Source organism: Dunckerocampus dactyliophorus, chromosome 10 (genome assembly GCF_027744805.1).
Source record: "Dunckerocampus dactyliophorus isolate RoL2022-P2 chromosome 10, RoL_Ddac_1.1, whole genome shotgun sequence".
Classification (NCBI taxonomy): domain Eukaryota; kingdom Metazoa; phylum Chordata; class Actinopteri; order Syngnathiformes; family Syngnathidae; genus Dunckerocampus; species Dunckerocampus dactyliophorus.
Window position 1 is genome coordinate 6,471,724 of NC_072828.1, and position 20,098 is coordinate 6,491,821.

The following is a 20,098-nucleotide window of genomic DNA, read 5'->3' on the forward strand; positions in this document are numbered from 1 at the left end:
CTCTCACTTTTGTCATGGTCATGAAAGCAGTATGTTTATTGTTGTTGCCAAGGGCCCACAGTAAAATAAGTGTGTTAGTTGTCATGCAGAAGTGCAATATCATACAAATGTAACAAAAAAATACATGCAATTATTATACAGTATGTACAATGAGGATTTGTCAAGCACAAAGTAATACTGGCAATAGATACAGTCAGATATATACAAGTATACTTAATAATACTTAATCTAGTGCCTCTGTGATGTTGTACGTTTAGCTAGATGCTAACGCGCTAATATGCTCACATAACACATTGGTGATTGGTGATTTATCTTTGTTGCCAGATAAAAAGAAGTTCAAAACAGACCCTTCGTCCAATCAGACTTCAGCCCTGTGTTGACGGGCAGGAAAATGATTCTGATTGGCCGGTCAACTGAGGCCACTGAGCAGAACTAGCAAACACATCTCAAGCTAGCAAGCTAAAATACATTTGCAGTGATTTTGTGGCTTTTTTTTTTGTATCCAACAGCTAATGGAAAGCTAAAATACAAAAGGGCAGACGGTACAGTTAGCATTAAAACAAAACAAACAAACTACAAAATAGAGCAGCAGTTTAGGTGAGTATAGTGTATTTCTTATTTTTACTTAATATTGTAGCATCTGCTGAAGTAGCTCCACAGTGTTTGATGTTTTCAGAAAGGTCTGTCAGTACTTTAAATTAAATTGATGTCAAAATGGCAGCTGTGATTATTCAATGCTAGTGCCCACATTTCTAGGTAAAAAAGAAAATAAAACAAAAACTGTGAAAAACAATTATCAAGAGTATAAAAGCAGACCCTTAGTACAGTAATTGTCAGCGGTGAGAGCAAGTCAGTGTTTTGCAAGTCTCAAGTAAGCCTAAAGTCTTTCATCTCATGTCAAGTCATGGCCTTGAAATTTGAGTCTGTGTAGTCTCTCAAATAAAATGCCATTTTAACAATGCAACAATCTACTACATTTGACAAATGCAATTAATGCATTTAGAATTTTTTTTTTATATATATATATATAAAATGAGACCAGTGTGACCAGACCTAGTTAGATAGAAAAAGAATGCTGACATTTAGCACTCAGGATTCATGTAATGCACACCCTCATTGTTCTTAAACCTGATTGGACGTTAATTGATGCATTCAATGATGCAGATTCAAGGGGAAGATTTGCTGTCTTGCTGAAAATGAAAATAACGGTCACGTTAGTTGAATACTTTGAGGGACACATTTTACTCAACACATTGAATGAAAATGTCAAGTATTTTCAAGTCGACTGACTAAAGTCCGAGTCAAGTCCTGAGTCACTGATGTCAAAGTCCAAGTCACGTTGCAAGTGATCAAAACTGTGACTTGAGTCAGACTCGAGTCCACACCTCTGGTGCTTTTACCCCTAAAGGTACAAATTCACTGTTAGCGCCTGACCTACTCAACTTGGCACAGCCACCGCTTAACATTTCCTTGCAGTTGAAAACAGCTTCCAGCAGTTATTTGGCCTGAAAAAAGCGCATTTCCAAATTCACAGACTCATTTCATACTTTTTTTGTTTAGGCATGAAACTAACCAACTAAGCTAAGGTAACACGGTTAATTAGTACACACACAGCATGTGGATTGATACAAACACAGTAAGCACAAATACAATATTATTTCTTGTACATATTTCTTTTTTATCACCTCGTACTAAAATAAAGCACTTTTTGGGTCATTGCTGCAATGGAATTTTCTGTTGCTTTTCTGTATGAAAAGCACCAACACGGAATGGGGATTGCTGTAGTCTACAAATGATTTTGGCGCCTTTAGTGGTACTATCAAAGGCGTAACAGAAGCAAGATGGTGGCCGCTGAAAAGGAAATAGTGGAAAGTGGCATCAGGAGTTTGCTGGATTCTGTGTGAAAGGCACAGGCGGATAAATGTTACGCTTTTTGTAGAATCTGTGTGAAAGAGGCTGTGGACACAAAAAAGGCCTTTCAGATCAGGCTAAGGCATCATCGTGAACAACTGGTCCCTGTTTGGAACACATGTAGCTGCATTCGCAAAGCATTTTGCCAACCATTTAGATTCCCCAAGTTCAAAATTCCGATTTGGCACTCAGAGAACTCTCATGAGTTCCTTTCAACTCCCCGCTGGTGGCCCCCGACGCTGCCGCCTTGTCTTTGCAAAACAGTCGCATCAGAGTCCCTCGAAATTTCTCGGCCCCGAACAGGTAGATGAGCGGGTCCATGGCGCCGTTGAGGCAGGTGAACAGGGAAGTGAGGCGGTTGGCCAGACTGAGGCCTCTGCGGGTCTGACAGGACACGTCCGGGTGGCTGTAGCCCAGGATGAAGGTGGCCCGGCTCACGTGATACGGCAGGAAGCACACCACGTAAATGAGCATGACCAGGCCGATGGTGCGCAGCGCCCTCAGCTTGAGGGTGGGCTCTAACCTGGAGCCCTGGTGAAGACTGCGAATGATGAGCAGGTAGCAGGACAGTGTGGCCAGGAAGGGCGGCGTGAAGGCCAAGGCGAGCGAGATGAGCGCGTTACGAGACGCTTTCTCTCGGTAAAGCTGCAAACACACCGTGGTGCCGTCCACCTCCGCCGTCTGGTGCGTCACCAGCAGGGGCGCCATGGAGATGGTGACCAGCGCCCAAAGGCTAAAGCTGATAATGTGCGCGTAGCGAGCACGACGAACCTTCAGCGACCTCACGGCATGGACCACCGCCAGGTAGCGGTCCCCCGCCACGCAGGCCAGGAAGTACAAGCTGGCGTACATGTTGACATAAAACAAGAAGCCCGCCAGTCGACAGGGCACCTCCCCGAACGGCCAGTGGCCCCCGGTGAGGTGGTAGGTGGCCCTCAGAGGGAGGATGACGACGTACGACAGGTCGGCCACCGCCAGGTGAGTCAGGAAGATGTTGGCGGGAGAAGACGTGCCGCGCTGGCGGGAGAAGATCCAGAGAGCTAGGCTGTTGCCGTTGAGCGCCAGGAAGAAGACGAGGATGTAGAAGCTTCCAAATAGGATGTTCTCTGTCGTCGACTCTGCCGGCGCACAGCTTTGTGAAGACTGATTGGACAACAGGACGGGCAGCTCTGTGGTTGCCGACTCCATCTTTGTTTCTGAGGGAAGAGAAAGTCTGGTAAACGGCATATTTTAGCTAGCCATAGTTAGCATTCAGGCAGCAAAGTGGCTGACAACAGGACACTCGAAAAGGCATGGAATGTGTGTCACTGTGTAACAATAGCTGCCAGTGTCGCTTGCTAAAAGTGACTTGATTCTCACTCGCTCATCAGTTTTAGACCTCCTGGACACACGCTAAGTCAACAACAGTCAATCTTTTTGGTTTTCCAGCTAATCAGGCCTGACAGTCGTCTGAATCCTTGCACCTGACACTAAGAGCACGAAAAAAGCCATCCATGAGAAAGCCACAAGTCCCAAAAACAGGTGTGGCTACGTATTTAGCGTGACATCATAGCAGCGTGACATAGGAAGACACAACGCAAACGTTAACAAGTCACGCAAATGGCTTTGAATCCTTTCACGTCTGTATTCATTTCCATTGTGTTCAAGATGCTCACACCAGGGGTGTCCAAAGTGTGGCCCGTGGCTGTTTGGTTGTTGGCGCACTGCACATTCCCAAAATAGAATTTAACATCAAAACGAAACAAAAAAAACAAAGGCAAAAATTAAAAAATCTGCAGTAATTTTACAGGAATAAAGTAAAAATATTAAGGAAAAAAAGTTGTAATCTAATGAGAAAAAGTTGTCATTTTATGAGAATAACATAATTCTATGAGGAAAAATAACGTCATTTAAGTAGCTTAAAGTTGAAATATTAAAGAAAAAATATATAGCCGCAATATTAAGAAAAACAAACATAACAAATCAAGTTGTGATTTTTGGAAAATTTGGTTGCGGAAAAAGATATGTCATAAGAATAAAGTCAAAATATTATGGAAATAAAATCCTAATTACGAGAAGAGAAGTTTACAAAAGGAAAGTTGAAACAGTTGAAAAAAAATAGAATTGGGGGAAAAAACAGCTTTAGTTTTACAAGTATAAAGTCCAAATATCAAGACAAAGAAGTCGTATTCTAACAAGAAAAAAAGTCGCAATTTTACGCAAATAAACTCGTAATGTTGGCCTATGGCACATTGTACAAATCAAAGTTAACATCAAAACTAAAAAAAAAAAGAAAAAAAAATCAACAGTAAAAAAGAATAAAAGAGAAAAAAGTATAAAGTCAAAATATTAAGAGGAAAAAAAGTTGTAATCCAACGAGAAAAAGACGTTATTAAGTCCTAATATTCTGAAAAACAAACAATAATTCTTGAAAAATTATGTTTCCGAAAAAGTTTGAATGTTATGAGAATTATGTCAGAATATTATGGCAATAAAATCATAACTACGAAAAGAAAATTTACAAGGAGAAAGTTTAAATAGTAGGGCCCTATGAAATCACTTTTATTTTTTCCCCAAATTCATTTTTACTTTTTCCCCAAATTCAGTTATTTTTTCCAAAATTCATTTTTTTCCATTTTAATTTTTAAAGATTCTGTTTTTTTTTTACTTTTTACCTTATTTTATCACCATAGATTGTGTTTTTTGTGTCACTGAATAAAAGGAAAAATCCTTTTTTTATTGTATTATTTTATTATATTTTATTATAAAACATTTATTGACGCATTACATCATTGAGCAATTTTGGCCAACTTTTCATTTCTATAAAATCCTCCACCAACGATCATATCCATGCTTGTGGTTAAAGAAGACATAGTTGCAGATGCAATTGCAATTGTTTTATTAATGTAAGCTACTTTTTTAAGACACCCATATTTTATTACCACCATTAGACAGGATGTGTACTGCTCTTATTTTGAAGGCCGGAAGTGTGGTGTGTGTTGAAAATGTATTTTGGCTGTTGCTAAGGGAGATAGCTGGCTGGGTGCCTCTTGCTGTCGTGGCTGTCGTCCTTATTTCAGGCAGGAAGTCAGTGGGCATCGTAAAATGCCCGGTTACATTACCTAAAACACAACTCATACAGCCTGAGAGTGTCTGTGTCACACACACGCACACACACACACACACACACACACACACACACACACACAGCCGCACTAGCATGCTCCGCTAAACTAAGCTAACCCAGCCAGCTTACACTGGCCATTGCTGTACGTGTTTCAGTTTGCCGCCTCAACGTATTTAGTTCAGGAGGGGGCTGGTTAGTGTCTGTGAGGACATGCCGCTATGAATGAGCGGTCCGCTGGGGAAATATTTCCCCACCCAAACGTTCCTTCCCCTCACGATTACAGCATTTCATTCACAAAGTCAAATTAAAAACTAAATCGAAAAAACAAAACAAAAGGCAAAAAATTGAAAAATCAGCAGTGATTTTACAAGAATAAAGTCAAAATATTAACAGAAAAAAGGTGTAATCTAACGAGAAAAAGATGTAATTTTTTTAAAAGTCGTAATATTATGAAAAACAAACAAAATAACTGTAAAGTTGTAATTTAAAAAAAAAATTAGAATGCAGAAAAAGTTACGTTACGAGAATTAAGTCAAAATATTATGGGAATAAAATCATAATTACAACAAGAAAAATGAGTATGAAATTAAATTGAAATTATTGAAAAATTTGACCCCCCCCAACAGAAATGCAGCTATAATTTACGAGAATAAAGTCAAAATATTAAGACATATTATATTATTTTAAAAGTTGTATTGTAACAAGAAAAAAAAAAACGCTATTTTACTCGGAATATTATGAGGAAAAATAATGTCCATTTTTTTAGTCATAATATTCAGAAAAACAAAAGAAAGTTGTACATTTTTGGAAAATTAGGTTGGGGAAAAAGTTATAGTATAATAAGAATAAAGGCAAAATATTATGGGAATAAAGTCATAATATTACAAGGAGAAAATGTGAGAAGAAAGTTGAAATATTTTGAAAACGTAAAAAATAAAACAAAACAAAAAAAAAACAAAAAACAAGAAAAACAGCAAAAATGGGGGAAAAAGAGCAAAGACCAAAGTTCATACTACTAAAAGGCTTTTTCATCTACATTACAAAGCTGAGATGCAGTCTTTTCTTGAAATCTATATAACATCTACTGTACATGTGTTGCTTTACAAAACATCAAAGTGGCAAAGTTGCATCCTTTCATTTTTCACGATGTGGCCCTTGCTGGAAAACGTTTGGACACCCCTGAGGTACACCCTACTTTCCACAAACCTATGCCTTCAAATATCCCAAGCCGTAACTTTTCACGAGGCTATTCGATTAGAGTCGATTTAATTAGCATCTTCAAATACAAGACAATATCACGTCATGTGACCTTTAGCTTGGTTGATACTCCCCAATTGTGTCTATCTTGCCTAGATCTGGACATGAAAGTGAATTGTTTCCAAAGAGACTGCAGATAATTGGAGTAAAGTTTGAACAAAGCATGTCCTCATATCGTTCCTACATTCCACATATGTTATCTCTGAGACACACCTCACTTTTAATCATGCGTGTGTGTCCCCTGGGCGTCTCTGACAGGCTGAAGCACCCACGCCTTTTGTTTTATTGTCTTATTTCATTCCTTTTCATCCTTAGACAGCCGTACATCACCGGGGCGGGAACAACAAAGTCTAAAAATAATAAGGAATGGTTGCTGGCTGGCTTCATCTTAACTCTGTTGGCAGCTCCAACACGCCGAAGGGAGTGGTGAGACGAGGCAAAGTGGGGAAAAAATGTGATTAAAATGGAAGATGCAGTAGTGCAAATGTTGAACAAAAAGGATTACGTCTCGATCGCAGACCCAGTCTCAGTTGCAGCTGCGTACACTTGCATGAGGAGTCAGTCGGATGGAGCAGCTGTCTTTGTGTGTGTGCGTGTGGTGGTCCACGACTGTGAGACTTACAATGGGGACGCATCAAGCTGCCAGCATTCAGCAGCACAAACACTGAAAGAACTTATTAGAAGCAGCTGAAAATTAGCATCACATCAGTACGCATCACAAACTGCATCATGGCCATCGGTAGTGCAGTGGTTCAAATAGCTGACTTTGTGGGAATGACACCTTCACAATTACCTTCCATTTAAAGTTTTGCACTACTTGGATAGTGAAAAACCTCTGAAGGACAAGTGGTCACAGTAATGTGTGTAATTGCAAAAATGTAATGAAATGTACCCGCTGCTCCTTTGGACGTGTTAAATTGTAAACTTGAACTTTTGTTACAATACAGTAACAATACAACACTTTGTAATACAACTACATTCATTTTTCCCTTGCTTGTGTCCCAGTTCAGACCCGCCCATAGTCCAGTACGAGTCCACATCCCAGCAGTTGGGAGCCCCTCCATCCATCAGTCCACCTAATTTCTTATTTTGTAGCATAACTCAGGATATGATACTATCACCATGGGCAGTGGCGGAGCGGCGTGGTGGCCACCTCACTGGCCATGTAGACATTTCAGGTACCAACTTATTGCCACCCCTATGTGAGTAATGGTCTCACTGGCCAAGGGACAAAATGCGACTATATATACTGTATATATCTATATATATAGAGAGATATAGATATATATATATATATAAGGGACAAAATGTGACTATATATCTATATATATCTATATACTGTATATATAGATATATATATGACAAAATGTGACTATATATCTATATATATCTATATACTGTATATATACTGTATATATAGATATATATATATAGTCGCATTTTGTCCCTATGACTATGTATTTTTTAATTGAAATTGAAAGATTACACTTTTTTTACGGTCAAATTTATGATGATCCCCCCCAGATATTTGATTTATTTTTATTTTTTTAATATATAAATTTGACTGTAAAAATACAGTTTGACCCTATTTTTAAATTAAAATTAAAAACAAAATAAAATAAATGCATGATCCTTTTTAAAAATAAATTCAAGTTCTAAATATTTTAAATTTATGATAATTGATCTTAAAACTCAAATTTATTTAAAAAAAAATCATAAATATGACCATAAGAAAATAGTTTAATCTTATTGTTAAATTAAATACAATAAAATATTTCCCCCACCACCCAGATTTAATTTCTTATTAAATATATTATGCATTTATTTTATAAAACTGCATTTTAATGGCAACATTTACGATTTTTTAAATAAATATTTTGAGGGGAAAAATGACCATAAAAAATACACTTTAAAATACAATGATACAGTAAATGCATAGTCAGAAAACAAAAAATTCAGAAACCATGTTTCAGTATGGAATATCAATATTTGCTGCTGTATGGATACTGTACCATAACGGACATACTATATGACAAATCTCTATATAGGAACATTTTGTGCGACTCCTATTGTATTCGTTAACCTGTTCAGTGCCATGGCAGAAACTGGAGACTACCCCAGTTGACGACACCCACGCTGAACTGGTTGCTCCATCAATGGCAGGTTTATTGTGAGGAGGGTTTATTTTGCAGGAATTGACCTCTTCAAAGCCAGCTATGTGAACCACTACACTGTGGCTGACCGGGTTACAAACACATGCAGTTTGCCGAAGTGACTTTTGAGGGGGAGAAAACGGCTGAAAAGACTCACCAGAGATTGTTGAAGGAAAAAAGTTGGTTGGTGCAGCGGAGCAGAGCAGCGCCTGGAGCCTGGACGACAAGACGGGGGCCCCTGCTAGACAAAGAGCGCGGTCCTCTCACCTCTCCTCTCTCTTTCTCCCTCAAGATGTTCTCTCCAATGAGACTGAAGCTCTTTTTGTGTCTCAACAAATTTGATAACAGGGAGGGAGTCTCGACGGGAGACTTTGGCTTGAACCTTGACCCCACCCTTTCTTCCTCGCCTCCCTCTCTTCAGTGAGCCACTTGTGTGCTTCACAATAGCCCGAGTCAGGGTAAGCGGCTCATGTTAGCGGCGAGGAGAAGAATGGCATGCCTTAGCAAGGGGCGCGCTTCTCTGCTATGACTCCATGGAAACAAGGCCCCCCCCCCCCTTCCCTCTTGCTGATAGTCTTGTTAATTGACACGTTTATGACTGAAGCCTCAGTGATGATCTCCTCTGGATGCTCCACAGAGGGTCCCATGCAAGAGCAAAACAAGAACGCTGCTGCTGGTGGGAGAAGGAGGTGGGGGGATGCGAACGCTTGGAAGAAACAGAGGCCCTTGTTGGCCCCCGCCTCCTGGGGGCATTCTCAATTGGAATGCCCAAAATAATCAGTCACATAGCCGTGGGACAGATGTAGAGAGATTGGGGGGGGAGGGATTATAATATTTCTTTTATAGTCCAAGATCACAGATGTCCATGGAGACACATCAGGCCTTTCTCCGCTTGTGTCCCCCCCTTATGCAAATGTGTTCTATCGGTGGATGTGCACAACTTCTAATTGGGACAAACCTCCTCACACACATGCACACACGCACACCCACACACACAAGCTTTGTGGGCCTCAGACGCTCTGTCTGCTGTGTGTACCCCCCTCCATGACCACCAAAGCCTTGTGTCCATATAAAAATGGTCCTCCTTTGGGACGCTTCAGAAGGACTTTTGATAGAAACTGAAACTCAGTCACTTGCTGGTTTATTATGCTTTTCTGTTGATGGCAAAGAAACAATTCTTTTCTGTTGATGGCAAATAAACAATCACAACATTTTACTAAACGAGTCCAGTGGTTGCACGCTAGGACAAGGAGCTTCTACAGTAGGTTGTAACACACTGTCTGTGTCAGCCGAGGCCTTCAAGGGCAGACTTCACCATCGTGTGGATTCCCGCAATCCAAAAACATGCACGCTAGCTTCACTTTCTCAAGTCCATATTTGCAAACTCTTTGATCCTCTCATTTGCTCCTCCCACAAGAGATTCCACGGAGGTGTCGAGGAAATAACTCCATGCTTCCGTGGGGACGTCAATCAAACACGATGTCTGTGTTATTAGAATAACTGCTTCATGCTTGATGCAAAAGCCAAGCTATAAAACTCTATCTGGTTCCTAAAATACTGTTACCACTTCAGAATGGGCCAAGGAAATGACCACGGAAATAAATATCTGTTTGACTTGTGTTGACATTGTGATCCACATTAAAAGGATCAATAAACTGCTTTCTGGAGCAGACTTTGTCAGTCTGTTAGGTGATATTTTATGTATACAGTACATGCTATGCTCATGTTATATGCATATTTCCATTTTCAGTATTGAGACAAGTGTCCTTCACAGAGGTTTAAAGGAAAACTGCACTTTTTTGGGAATTTTGTCCATCATCCACAATACTTATGTGAGACATGAATACATATGTCTCCCTTTTCTGTGCATTGTAAAGATATAAAAACAGACAGCCCATGAGCGCATGTACCTGTTTGGGACCCACTTATTACGCCTATTCAGCCTTATTAAAAATTACTCCAAAAAGCTCCAACAATGCTCCATTTACATATAATGTGACGTGCGTACAGCTACCGCCAAACTACAGCGACATTGTTGCTGCTATTACTAACATTGTTACGCCGATCGAACTACGTAACTGGCGCATTGACACTGAGCCATAACACACCGGCTAGCTACTAGCTGGCTATCGACCAGCTTCACCGCAGACAGCGTCGCGCTCACGACGCCTCAGACCACTGCAAAAAAGGTAAGGCTACATATTTGAGCCGACACCATTGCTGCTGTGTTTTTATTTCTGAGTTTGGAAAAGTTAACGCCAGGTGTAAGCGTTCGTTTCTGTATTGCTACGTGAAATCAATGTGCCGAGGAAGGAAGTTCCGGTAATGCTTGGAATGGCCAAAATATGCAAAATACTCTTAAGTATTACATGTTATCACGAATGTACATACAGTGGTGTGAAAAAGTGTTTACCCCTTCCTGATTTCTTATCTTTTGAATGTTTGCCTTTAATTTTTCAGATCAAACAAATTCAAATATTAGTCAATGACAACACAACTGAACACAAAATTCAATTTTTAAATGAAACTTTATTACTAAAGGAGAAAAAAAAAATCAAAACCTATATGGCCTTTGTGCAAAAGTGATTCCCCCCCCCCATTAAAACATAACTGAGATTAATTGAGATCTGTCAGTGTAAAAAAAGGTTTTAACGCCCTTTCTAAAGCTTTGGGACTCCAGCAAACCACAGAGAGACCCATTGTCCACAAATGGCGAAAAAATGGAACAGCGGTAAACCTCCTAGGAGTGTCTGGCCAACCAAAATGACCCCAAGAGCGCAGCGACGACTCATCCAAGAAAAAGCCCCCACAACAACATCCAAAGAACTGCGGGCCTCACTTGCCTCAGTTAAAGGGATAGTTTGGATTGTTTTACATGACGTTGTATGACATCCCCATCAGTAGTGTACTACAGCAACAGTGACTTACCACCCTCCCCCTCCCTTAATAAAAAGTTTCATTTAAAAACTGCATTTTATGTTCAGTTGCGTTGCCATTGACTCATATTTTAATTTGTTTGATGATCTGAAACATACGTGTGACAAACATGCAACAAAAAAAAAAGAAATCAGGAGGGGGGCAAACACTTTTTCACACCACTGTATGTGTTCACGTCTCGCATAAGGATTGTGGATGATGGGCAAAATGCCAAAAAATGTGCAGTTTTCCTTTGCAGTATTAACCTACAATGTTGAAATGAATGTTAAATAATCTAGAACATAACAGCTATTCTGTGCTTTTTGTCCATGTTTGTAGTCTGTTTTGACAAATATATAGTAGTGAAACCAATAGCTTTTGGGGTTTTACTTGTATAATATACAGTAATCCCTCACGTTATATTTTGTGGCCTCACTCTATTACGGTTTTTCCAAAATATATTACGGTAATTCATAAATCATGCTGTTTTGTGGGTGAGTACAGCCTATTATTAGCAAAATGGCTAAATGAAGTAAAATACAAATCTAAGGCATTCCGAAGATGCATTCAAAGACGTTGTGGTGATATGGACTATTCTACACTGGTCACTAGATGTCAGTAATGTCACTGTAATGTAGGGTGAGGCACACCAGCACCAGACTTGGCTTTTATTTTAGGTTTGAATTATCTGACAACAGGCACAATAATCTCTAAAACGGGCTACTGCTGCGGCCGTAACCCACGCCAAGCTAATGCTCAACTCTGAACCCCTGACGTCACTCCCTGTTCGCCCCCTACTCAGCTCCCTTAGCACCAGAACACATTCACAGCAACACACAGGAGCACAAGCCTTATTTATGTCTTAAATGGCTTATCTTCTCTTATTATGTCTACTACATTGGGTAATAGGAGCGTAAAGGTGACTATAGGGGTGTTAAAAACCATATTTAGAAGGATCTAACTACAGAAATATTCTATTTATAAATGAGGAATCATACTTCGTGGAAATTCACTTACACGCTTGGGTCTGGAACCCATTAACCGTGATAAACGAGGGATTATGTTTTGTATTAATATATAGTATGATTTTGTAGATAGTGAAATGATAGAAGCCCCTTTTCCAGTCCAGGAACATTTAGTTCCTGGTAACTAAAAGCTTCCGTGGCCCTATTTTGTTTTGCTTTTAGCTCAAAGTCGTCAGCCATGCAGATATGTTAAGCGTTGCAAACCCCGCCTAAAGGTTCCAGGAACTAGAAGTACCACATGCAAAGGTGGGTCAAATTTGGTTCCTCCAGAATGACCAGGAACTGCAATTGAGCCCCTGTTCCTGTGGTCCAAACACACATTCTGGGGTAAAGTCCTGGTTCAGTGGAAAAGAGGCTATACTGTATATAATGTTTGCATAGTAAAAGTAATAAATACATATCAGCCGTGTTTGCTATGACATGATTAGCCTCGTCACGGAACACATTGCTAGTGGGGTTCTTATGTAATGCTTAACTTTTTGCATAATTTTGCTCATGCACGAGCACCTGCGGGTTGGCGCCATCAGTTGAAGCGCTGGCTCCTGTTCGGGGCCGGCCTCCTCTCCTGCAGGTACATGTTGACGTAGGAGGTGATGAGGTCGTCCATCTTGTAACCCTTCAACACGGCGACACGGCGCTCATACTGTGTGACACATTCGCAAAAACCGCAACTGCACCAAAAGAGAACTCACCAGCGACGTTTCACACAGGAATTTGCTCCCCTTCACCAAATTGCCGATGGTCATGTGGAAGTATGTGCTTCCGCTGCACCAGCTGGCGATGCTGTTGAAGGGGTGGTTAGCTAGCACTTCCTGCAGGACGAGGGAATGCTTAAGTTAAAGGGGGTCCTACCCCGCTCGTTTCAGTGGCTTTTAAAATTGTATTGAATCCCAGTGGACCACTATAGGAAGTTAATTTTAGTAGAGTTGTGTACAGGGTAAGTCTGCATGCTTCTACTCTTGGCCAACAGCCCCCCACCAATAATATGAGCTGCACACGAACACGCCCCCTCAAACGGTTATCAGGAAACTGTAAATAATTGGATATAATTGGATGAATCTGGTGTGGAACTTTGCTTTGTTCATCAAACAGCTGTCCGTGAAGTGGCAAGAGCAGAAGGGGTAGGTCTTTAGCCCCCCCGAAAACATAGCTACCTTACTCTGGTTTAGATACACAATTCTTACATCCACAAAAACACTGGCTGCCATTTTCATGAAAACACTACAAGCGGTACTGAGCAGCAGCGGCGGCAAGTGGCCATACATGCCGCAATAAAATCAGTATGAGATGCTACAAACCTTGGTTTTAGGATGGATGATTGTCAGTCCCTGTTTGCTGATAGCGATCCGCACAATGTCCGGGAAGTTTGGCTCAGATGTTTGCTGAAATCAAGAGAGTGGTTCGTCATGGTTGCTGGCATGTGACACAGTGAGAATGACAAATGGAGGACGCAAGGGCTCACCTTCACTTCAAAAAAGGCACAGCCAAAGGTCGGCCAGCGACACACCGCCTTCAGAAATGCCACCTTGGCCTCCTCCACACTCATGCCCGCTTGCTTGTTGTAAGAGGCGACGATGCTCTGATGTGCACAGAAGAAAAAACACATTCAGTCGCGCAGGAGACCAGGCGATGGCGACGACAACAACGTCGAGATAACCGAACCTTCTTCCACTCGTTCTCAGACATGGCCTTCAGCTGGTCGGAGGGGACCAGCTCCTTCAGCAACTTGGGAATCGACACAAACTGGCTCTTGTCATTGCCAACTTTTATGCGGAAGAGCATAGACGCAATGTTGACCATTTCCTCTTTGGTGCACACGTGGTAGCCCCTCAGGTACTTGGGTACTTCCTGGAAGAGACACACACACACACACAAAAACCAACTGTAGAATTGTGGAGATGCTTGGTCGATGAGACGAAGACAAGTTGAATCAACAGTGTATTCTCCACTTCTCCACCAAGAGGTCTAAAAACACACCCTATTGAAGGCACCCCTTGGTGACTGTCATAATATTGTGGGTCACCAGACTGTCCTGTCTAAGATGTGTGGGACAAACAGGCCATTATAGTGTAGTGTGCCACGTGGTTGATCTGAAATCATCAAATGCACCTGTGGGAAGTGAAAGATGAGGTCAGCCTCCATATCCCTGCCAGGGATCACGTTAAACCACAACTTCCTCATGAAGAAGACCACGTAGGGCATGTTGACTTGCCCGCCTGCAGGTCACACACACATGCATTAGGCTGTATGTACATGCAGACAATAATCAACAGTGTCAACTATTTATACCATCTTTAATGCGTTTGCTCTTCTTGGACCAGTCTGTGATTTGCCTCAGGCTGTCAAAAAAGTAGTCAGCGTCATTCAGACTGAGGACCTGGAATAAAAACACAAATTACCGTGGAACCTCAGTAAGCGTTTTTTCCAAGTAACGTTGAAAACGCCAAAATGTTGGCTCGGTTTGCATACATGCCGTATAGTATGGCGGTGTCTTGCCGTGTGTTAAAATATATTCTTAATGTATTTTTTTTTAATCACAAAACGTCCTTGTTACCCCTCCGTGAATCACCACCTTACCGTGGTGGAGGGGTTTGTGTGCCCGAGTGATCCTAGGAGCTATGTTGTCTGGGGCTATATGCCCCTGGTAGGGTCTCCCAAGGCAAACAGGTCCTGGGTGACGGACCAGACCAAGAGTGATTCAGAAGACCCCTATGAATAAACACACGAGGAGAGACCGCACCTCGCCCGGTAGTGGGATACCGGGGCCTCACCCTGGAGCCAGGCCTGGGGGAGGGGCTCGCAGGCGAGCGTCTGGTGGTCGGGCTTTCACCCGTGGGACCCGGCCGGGCTCAGCCCGAAGAAGCCACACGGGATCTCCCCCCCGTAGACCCACCACCTGCGGGGGCAAGCATAAGGGTCCGGTGCATTGCGTTTTGGGTGGCGGTCGAGGGCGGGCACCTAGGCGACCTGGTCTTCGGCGGCCAAATCTGGTTCTTGGGACATGGAACGTCACTTCTCTGGCGGGGAAGGAGCCCGAACTTGTGAGAGAGGTTGAGACATTCCGACTAGATATAGTCGGACTCACCTCGACCCACAGTTTGGGTTCTGGATCCAAACTCCTCGAGAGGGGTTGGACCTTGTTCTACTCTGGAGTTGCTGCAGGGGAGAGGCGGCGAGCTGGTGTGGGCTTATTAATAGCCCCCCGGCTCGGTGCCTCTGTGTTGGAGTCATCCCCGGTAAACGAGAGGGTCATTTCCCTACGCCTTCGGGTTGGGGAAAGGGTCCTGACTGTCGTTTGTGCGTACGCGCCAAACGGCAGTTCAGAGTACCCAGCCTTCCTGGAGTTCATCAGAGGGGTGCTGGAGAGCACCCCAACTGGTGACTCTGTCGTTTTGCTGGGAGACTTCAACGCCCATGTGGGCAATGACAGTGTGACCTGGAGGGGCGTGATTGGGAGGAACGGCCTCCCCGATCTGAACCCGTGCGGTGTGATGTTGTTGGACTTCTGTGCGAACCACAGTTTGTCCATCACAAACACCATGTTCCAGCATAAGGATGTCCATAAGTGCACATGGCACCAGGACACCCTAGGGCGCAGGTCTATGATCGACTTTGTAGTCGTATCATCAGACCTGCGTCCGCATGTTTTGGACACACGGGTAAAGAGAGGGGCTGAGCTGTCAACTGATCACCACCTGGTGATGAGTTGGATTAGATGGCGGGGGAGGATGCCGGACAGACCCGGGAGACCCAAACGTGTAGTGAGGGTGTGCTGGGAACGTTTGGCAGAGTCTCCTGTTCGTCGAGTCTTCAGCTCTCACCTCCGGCAGAGCTTCTCCTGCATCCCGGGGGAGGACGAGGATATCGAGTCCGAATGGGCTCTATTCCGTGCCTCCATTGCTGAGGCAGCCGATCGGAGCTGCGGCCGCAAGGTGGTCGGTGCCAGTCGTGGCGGCAAGCCCCGAACCCGATGGTGGACACCAGAGGTCAGGGCTGCCGTCAAGCTGAAGAAGGAGTCCTATCGAGCATGGATGGCTTGTGGGACTCCTGAAGCAGCTGACGGGTACCGGCAGGCCAAGCGGCACGCGGCTTCGGCGGTGATCGAGGCAAAAACTCGGGTGTGGGAGGAGTTCGGTGAGGCCATGGAACACGACTTTCGGTCGGCCTCGAAGAGGTTCTGGCAAACCGTCCGGCGCCTCAGAAAGGGGAAGCAGTGCCCGGTCCACACTGTTTACAGTGGGGACGGGAGCCTGCTGACCTCGACTGAGGATATAGTTGGGCGGTGGAAGGAATACTTTGAGGCCCTTCTCAATCCCACTGACATACCTTCCCTAGAGGAAGCAGAGACTGAGGATACGAACGCGGACAGTTCCATCACCGTGGCTGAGGTATCTGGGGTAGTCAAAATGCTCCCCAGTGGCAAAGCTCCGGGGGTGGACGAGTTTCGCCCTGAATTCCTCAAGGCTTTGGATGTTGCGGGACTGTCTTGGCTGACACGTCTCTTCAACATTGCGTGGAAGTCGGGAACAGTACCTCTGGATTGGCAGACTGGGGTGGTGGTCCCCCTTTTCAAGAAGGGTGACCGGAGGGTGTGTTCCAACTATAGGGGGATCACACTCCTCAGCCTCCCTGGGAAAGTCTATTCCAGGGTGCTGGAGAGAAGGGTACGACCGTTAATCGAACCTCGGCTACAGGAGGTGCAATGTGGTTTTTGTCCTGGTCGCGGAACACTGGACCAGCTCTACACCCTTGCAAGGGTCCTGGAGGGTACTTGGGAGTTTGCCCAACCGGTCTACATGTGCTTTGTGGACCTGGAAAAGGCATTCGACCGTGTCCCTCGCGGTGTCCTGTGGGGGGTGCTCCGGGAGTATGGGATTGGTGGCGCGCTACTACGTGCCATTCAGTCCTTGTACAACCGGAGCAGGAGCCTGGTTCGCATTGCCAGTAGTAAGTCAAGCCTGTTTCCGGTGAACGTTGGCCTCCGCCAAGGCTGCCCTTTGTCACCGATTCTGTTCATAATTTTCATGGACAGAATTTCTAGGCGCAGCCAAGGTGTCGAGGGAGTCCAGTTCGGGGGCACTAGGATCTCATCTCTGCTATTTGCAGACGATGTGGTCCTGATGGCCTCATCGAGCTGTGACCTGCAGCGTTTACTGGGACGGTTTGCATCTGAGTGTGAAGCTTCTGGGATGAGACTCAGCACCTCCAAATCCGAGGCCATGGTTCTCAGTCGGAAAAGGGTGGATTGCTCCCTCCGGGTTGGGAATGAGGTCCTGCCCCAGGTGGAGGAGTTCAAGTATCTCGGGGTCTTGTTCACGAGTGAGGGAAGGTTGGAGCGTGAGGTCGATAGGCGGATCGGCGCAGCGTCTGCAGTAATGCGGTCGCTGTACCGGACCGTCGTGGTGAAGAGAGAGTTGAGCCGGAAGGCAAAGCTCTCAATTTACCGATCAATCTATGTTCCCACCCTCACCTATGGTCATGAGCTTTGGGTCATGACCGAAAGAACGAGATCGCGGATACAAGCAGCTGAAATGAGTTTTCTTCGTAGGGTAGCGGGACTCACCCTAAGAGACAGGGTGAGGAGCTCGGTTATCCGAGAGGAGCTCAGAGTAGAGCCGCTGCTCCTTCACATCGAGAGGAGCCAGCTGAGGTGGCTCGGGCATCTAGTCCGGATGCCTCCCGGACGCCTCCCTGGTGAGGTGTTTTGGGCATGCCCAGCCGGGAGAAGGCCCCGGGGAAGACCTAGGACACGCTGGAGGGATTATGTCTCACAGCTGGCCTGGGAACGCCTCGGTGTCCTCCCGGTGGAGCTGGAGGAGGTGGTCGGGGACCGGGAAGCCTGGGCTTCCCTATTGAGACTGCTGCCCCCGCGACCCGGACCCGGATAAGCGGAGGAAAATGGAATGGAATGGAATGGAACGTCCTTGTTAGAAGTCTATTAGCTTGCTAATACATGGAAACAGGAAGCAGAAGTCAGCTCCATCACCCGTCTATGATGTCATCTAGCACAGTTATGCCACACCTCTTAAAAATGTTAACACGAAACACATTTTTATAGTCTTACAATTATAGTTTTAGACGCAATAAACAATAAACAACACGCAATAAAAAAAAATTGAAAAAAAATGTAAATGCATATAAATAAGGAACAAAAGGGATAAATTAACTTTTAAGGTTACTTTTACTTTCATTGATAACATGTGTTAATAAAGACACAATGTGGCAGCGAGATCAACAACAGTGAGATGTGTTTTGCTTGGAGTCATTTCTTGAATTCAGGAGTGTTTCTGACCTCCTTTATCAAAATGCTGCAACTTGCAACTTTCTTTGGCTACATTTTGGATTACTTTGCAGCCTTGATCAAAAGAAAAGCAGAGACTTGAGGTGAAAAACACTATTGAAGTAAAAAAAAAAAAACAAAAAAACTCATGACATTTCACGTTTCACGAAGGTGGTGTCTGTGTTGATCTTGATGCCACATCGTGCCATTGGCAAAAACCACGACTTCAATGAAGGCCTTGTGCCCACAAGACATTTTATTCTGAAAGAGAATCTTGTCACCTTTTAATCTTGCGAGATCTTGTGACACAAGATCCTGTGACGCCCCTCATTTCTACACATTTGAATTGTTTGCTGCATGTAAAACTATAATTGTAAAACTATAAAAACGTGTTATGTGCTAACATTTTTGGCTTTCTGGAATGGATTAAATGGATTTACATTTCTCATGGGAAAAATTGATTTGGTTAGAGTACATTTCAGGTAGAAACAACAGATTAATGATGCCAAGCAAGGTTCCACTGTATCGACTGTCAGTTCTTCATATTCAAGATGAAGTGCGAGGCAGACCTTGTCGTGTGTTTTAATGAAAATGCTGAAGCCATCCGCTGACGCCAGTTCCAGCTTGCTGGAGATGTTCTTGATCAGATCTTTGATCTTGGTGCTGGTCGCCACCTCAAATATCTGCAGACGGAACAGTTAGCCAGAGCTCGTAAGAGAGTTCTTAGCTATCTTAGCTGTAGCTTGCCAGTTCATTCGTACCTCCCCAGTGTCGTTGGGAAAGTGGACTTTGTGGAAGATCTGCGTGCTGTTCTGCTGGATGGCGTCCACTTCCACCTGGTGTGGCGGCAGCTTCCTGGGTTCCATCCTGCACCAAGACAGACAAGTCAAAACACAAGCGAGCACACGCACACACACCACCTACGTCATTTAGGACAACGGCATCTGTTAACATGTCATGATGAGGGTGAAACTCTCAAATAGAACCTTCCTGACCTCAAAGAGCTCTTCAGTCGCTGAAGGCAGTCGGACGCCAGCGGCTCTCTGCGGCGCGACTCCAGGAATCGTTGGGTGTGCTTCAGAAGCGACTGGCTAGGAGGAAAGAGGCCACAGCAGAGCCACAGCAGCTGCCAGCCTTGCTCCATACTGAACCTGTGTCAAAATGAACATCACACCCCAAGAATGAGGACCATCCAAATGTCTCAGCGAATACATTTATTATTTATTGGGATGTAAAAAGCACAGTGGCGTACCGGTTGTTATTGCTGCTCATCTGCTTCATAATCTGGCAGTAGATCTCATCTCTGAGGGCCTCGTTCTCAGTGGCTGGCCCGAAGATCTGGTCGGTGAGCTCCAGAGGACTCTGCATCTGCTTGGTGGGGTAATCTCCCATGTACTTGAGGACGGGTGCACAGGAGTCAGGGAGGAGTACAACAACAAGTAGGACATGT

General features: G+C 44.1%; 2 protein-coding genes across 2 annotated transcripts in view; both read right to left on the minus strand.

Moving 5' to 3' along the window:
- Positions 1 to 25: 25 nt before the first annotated feature.
- On the minus strand, positions 26 to 8,895 carry gpr17 (G protein-coupled receptor 17). Its single transcript, XM_054790962.1, has 2 exons — positions 8,585 to 8,895; positions 26 to 3,107 (listed from the first exon to the last, which is right to left on the minus strand). The coding sequence occupies exon 2, from the start codon at positions 3,097 to 3,099 to the stop codon at positions 2,080 to 2,082; it is 1,020 nt and encodes a 339-aa protein (XP_054646937.1). The 5' UTR covers positions 3,100 to 3,107; positions 8,585 to 8,895; the 3' UTR covers positions 26 to 2,079.
- A 3,372-nt stretch (positions 8,896 to 12,267) lies between these two features.
- The window catches only part of LOC129189229 (unconventional myosin-VIIb), a 32,200-nt gene continuing 24,369 nt past the window's right edge, over positions 12,268 to 20,098 (minus strand). The window contains exons 39-49 of the mRNA XM_054790708.1: positions 19,901 to 20,054; positions 19,644 to 19,799; positions 19,410 to 19,515; positions 19,218 to 19,331; positions 14,658 to 14,745; positions 14,478 to 14,584; positions 14,031 to 14,216; positions 13,831 to 13,947; positions 13,667 to 13,750; positions 13,061 to 13,180; positions 12,268 to 12,984 (exon numbers count right to left, since the gene is read on the minus strand). Of these exons, the coding sequence (XP_054646683.1) occupies positions 12,892 to 12,984; positions 13,061 to 13,180; positions 13,667 to 13,750; positions 13,831 to 13,947; positions 14,031 to 14,216; positions 14,478 to 14,584; positions 14,658 to 14,745; positions 19,218 to 19,331; positions 19,410 to 19,515; positions 19,644 to 19,799; positions 19,901 to 20,054 (1,325 nt within the window). The 3' untranslated portion in view covers positions 12,268 to 12,891. The remainder of the gene's footprint in view (positions 12,985 to 13,060; positions 13,181 to 13,666; positions 13,751 to 13,830; positions 13,948 to 14,030; positions 14,217 to 14,477; positions 14,585 to 14,657; positions 14,746 to 19,217; positions 19,332 to 19,409; positions 19,516 to 19,643; positions 19,800 to 19,900; positions 20,055 to 20,098) is intronic.

Coding starts and splice junctions, on each gene's coding strand:
- gpr17 (XM_054790962.1), bottom strand. CDS start 3,099: ATGGAGTCGGCAACCACAGAGCTGCCCGTCCTGTTGTCCAATCAGTCT.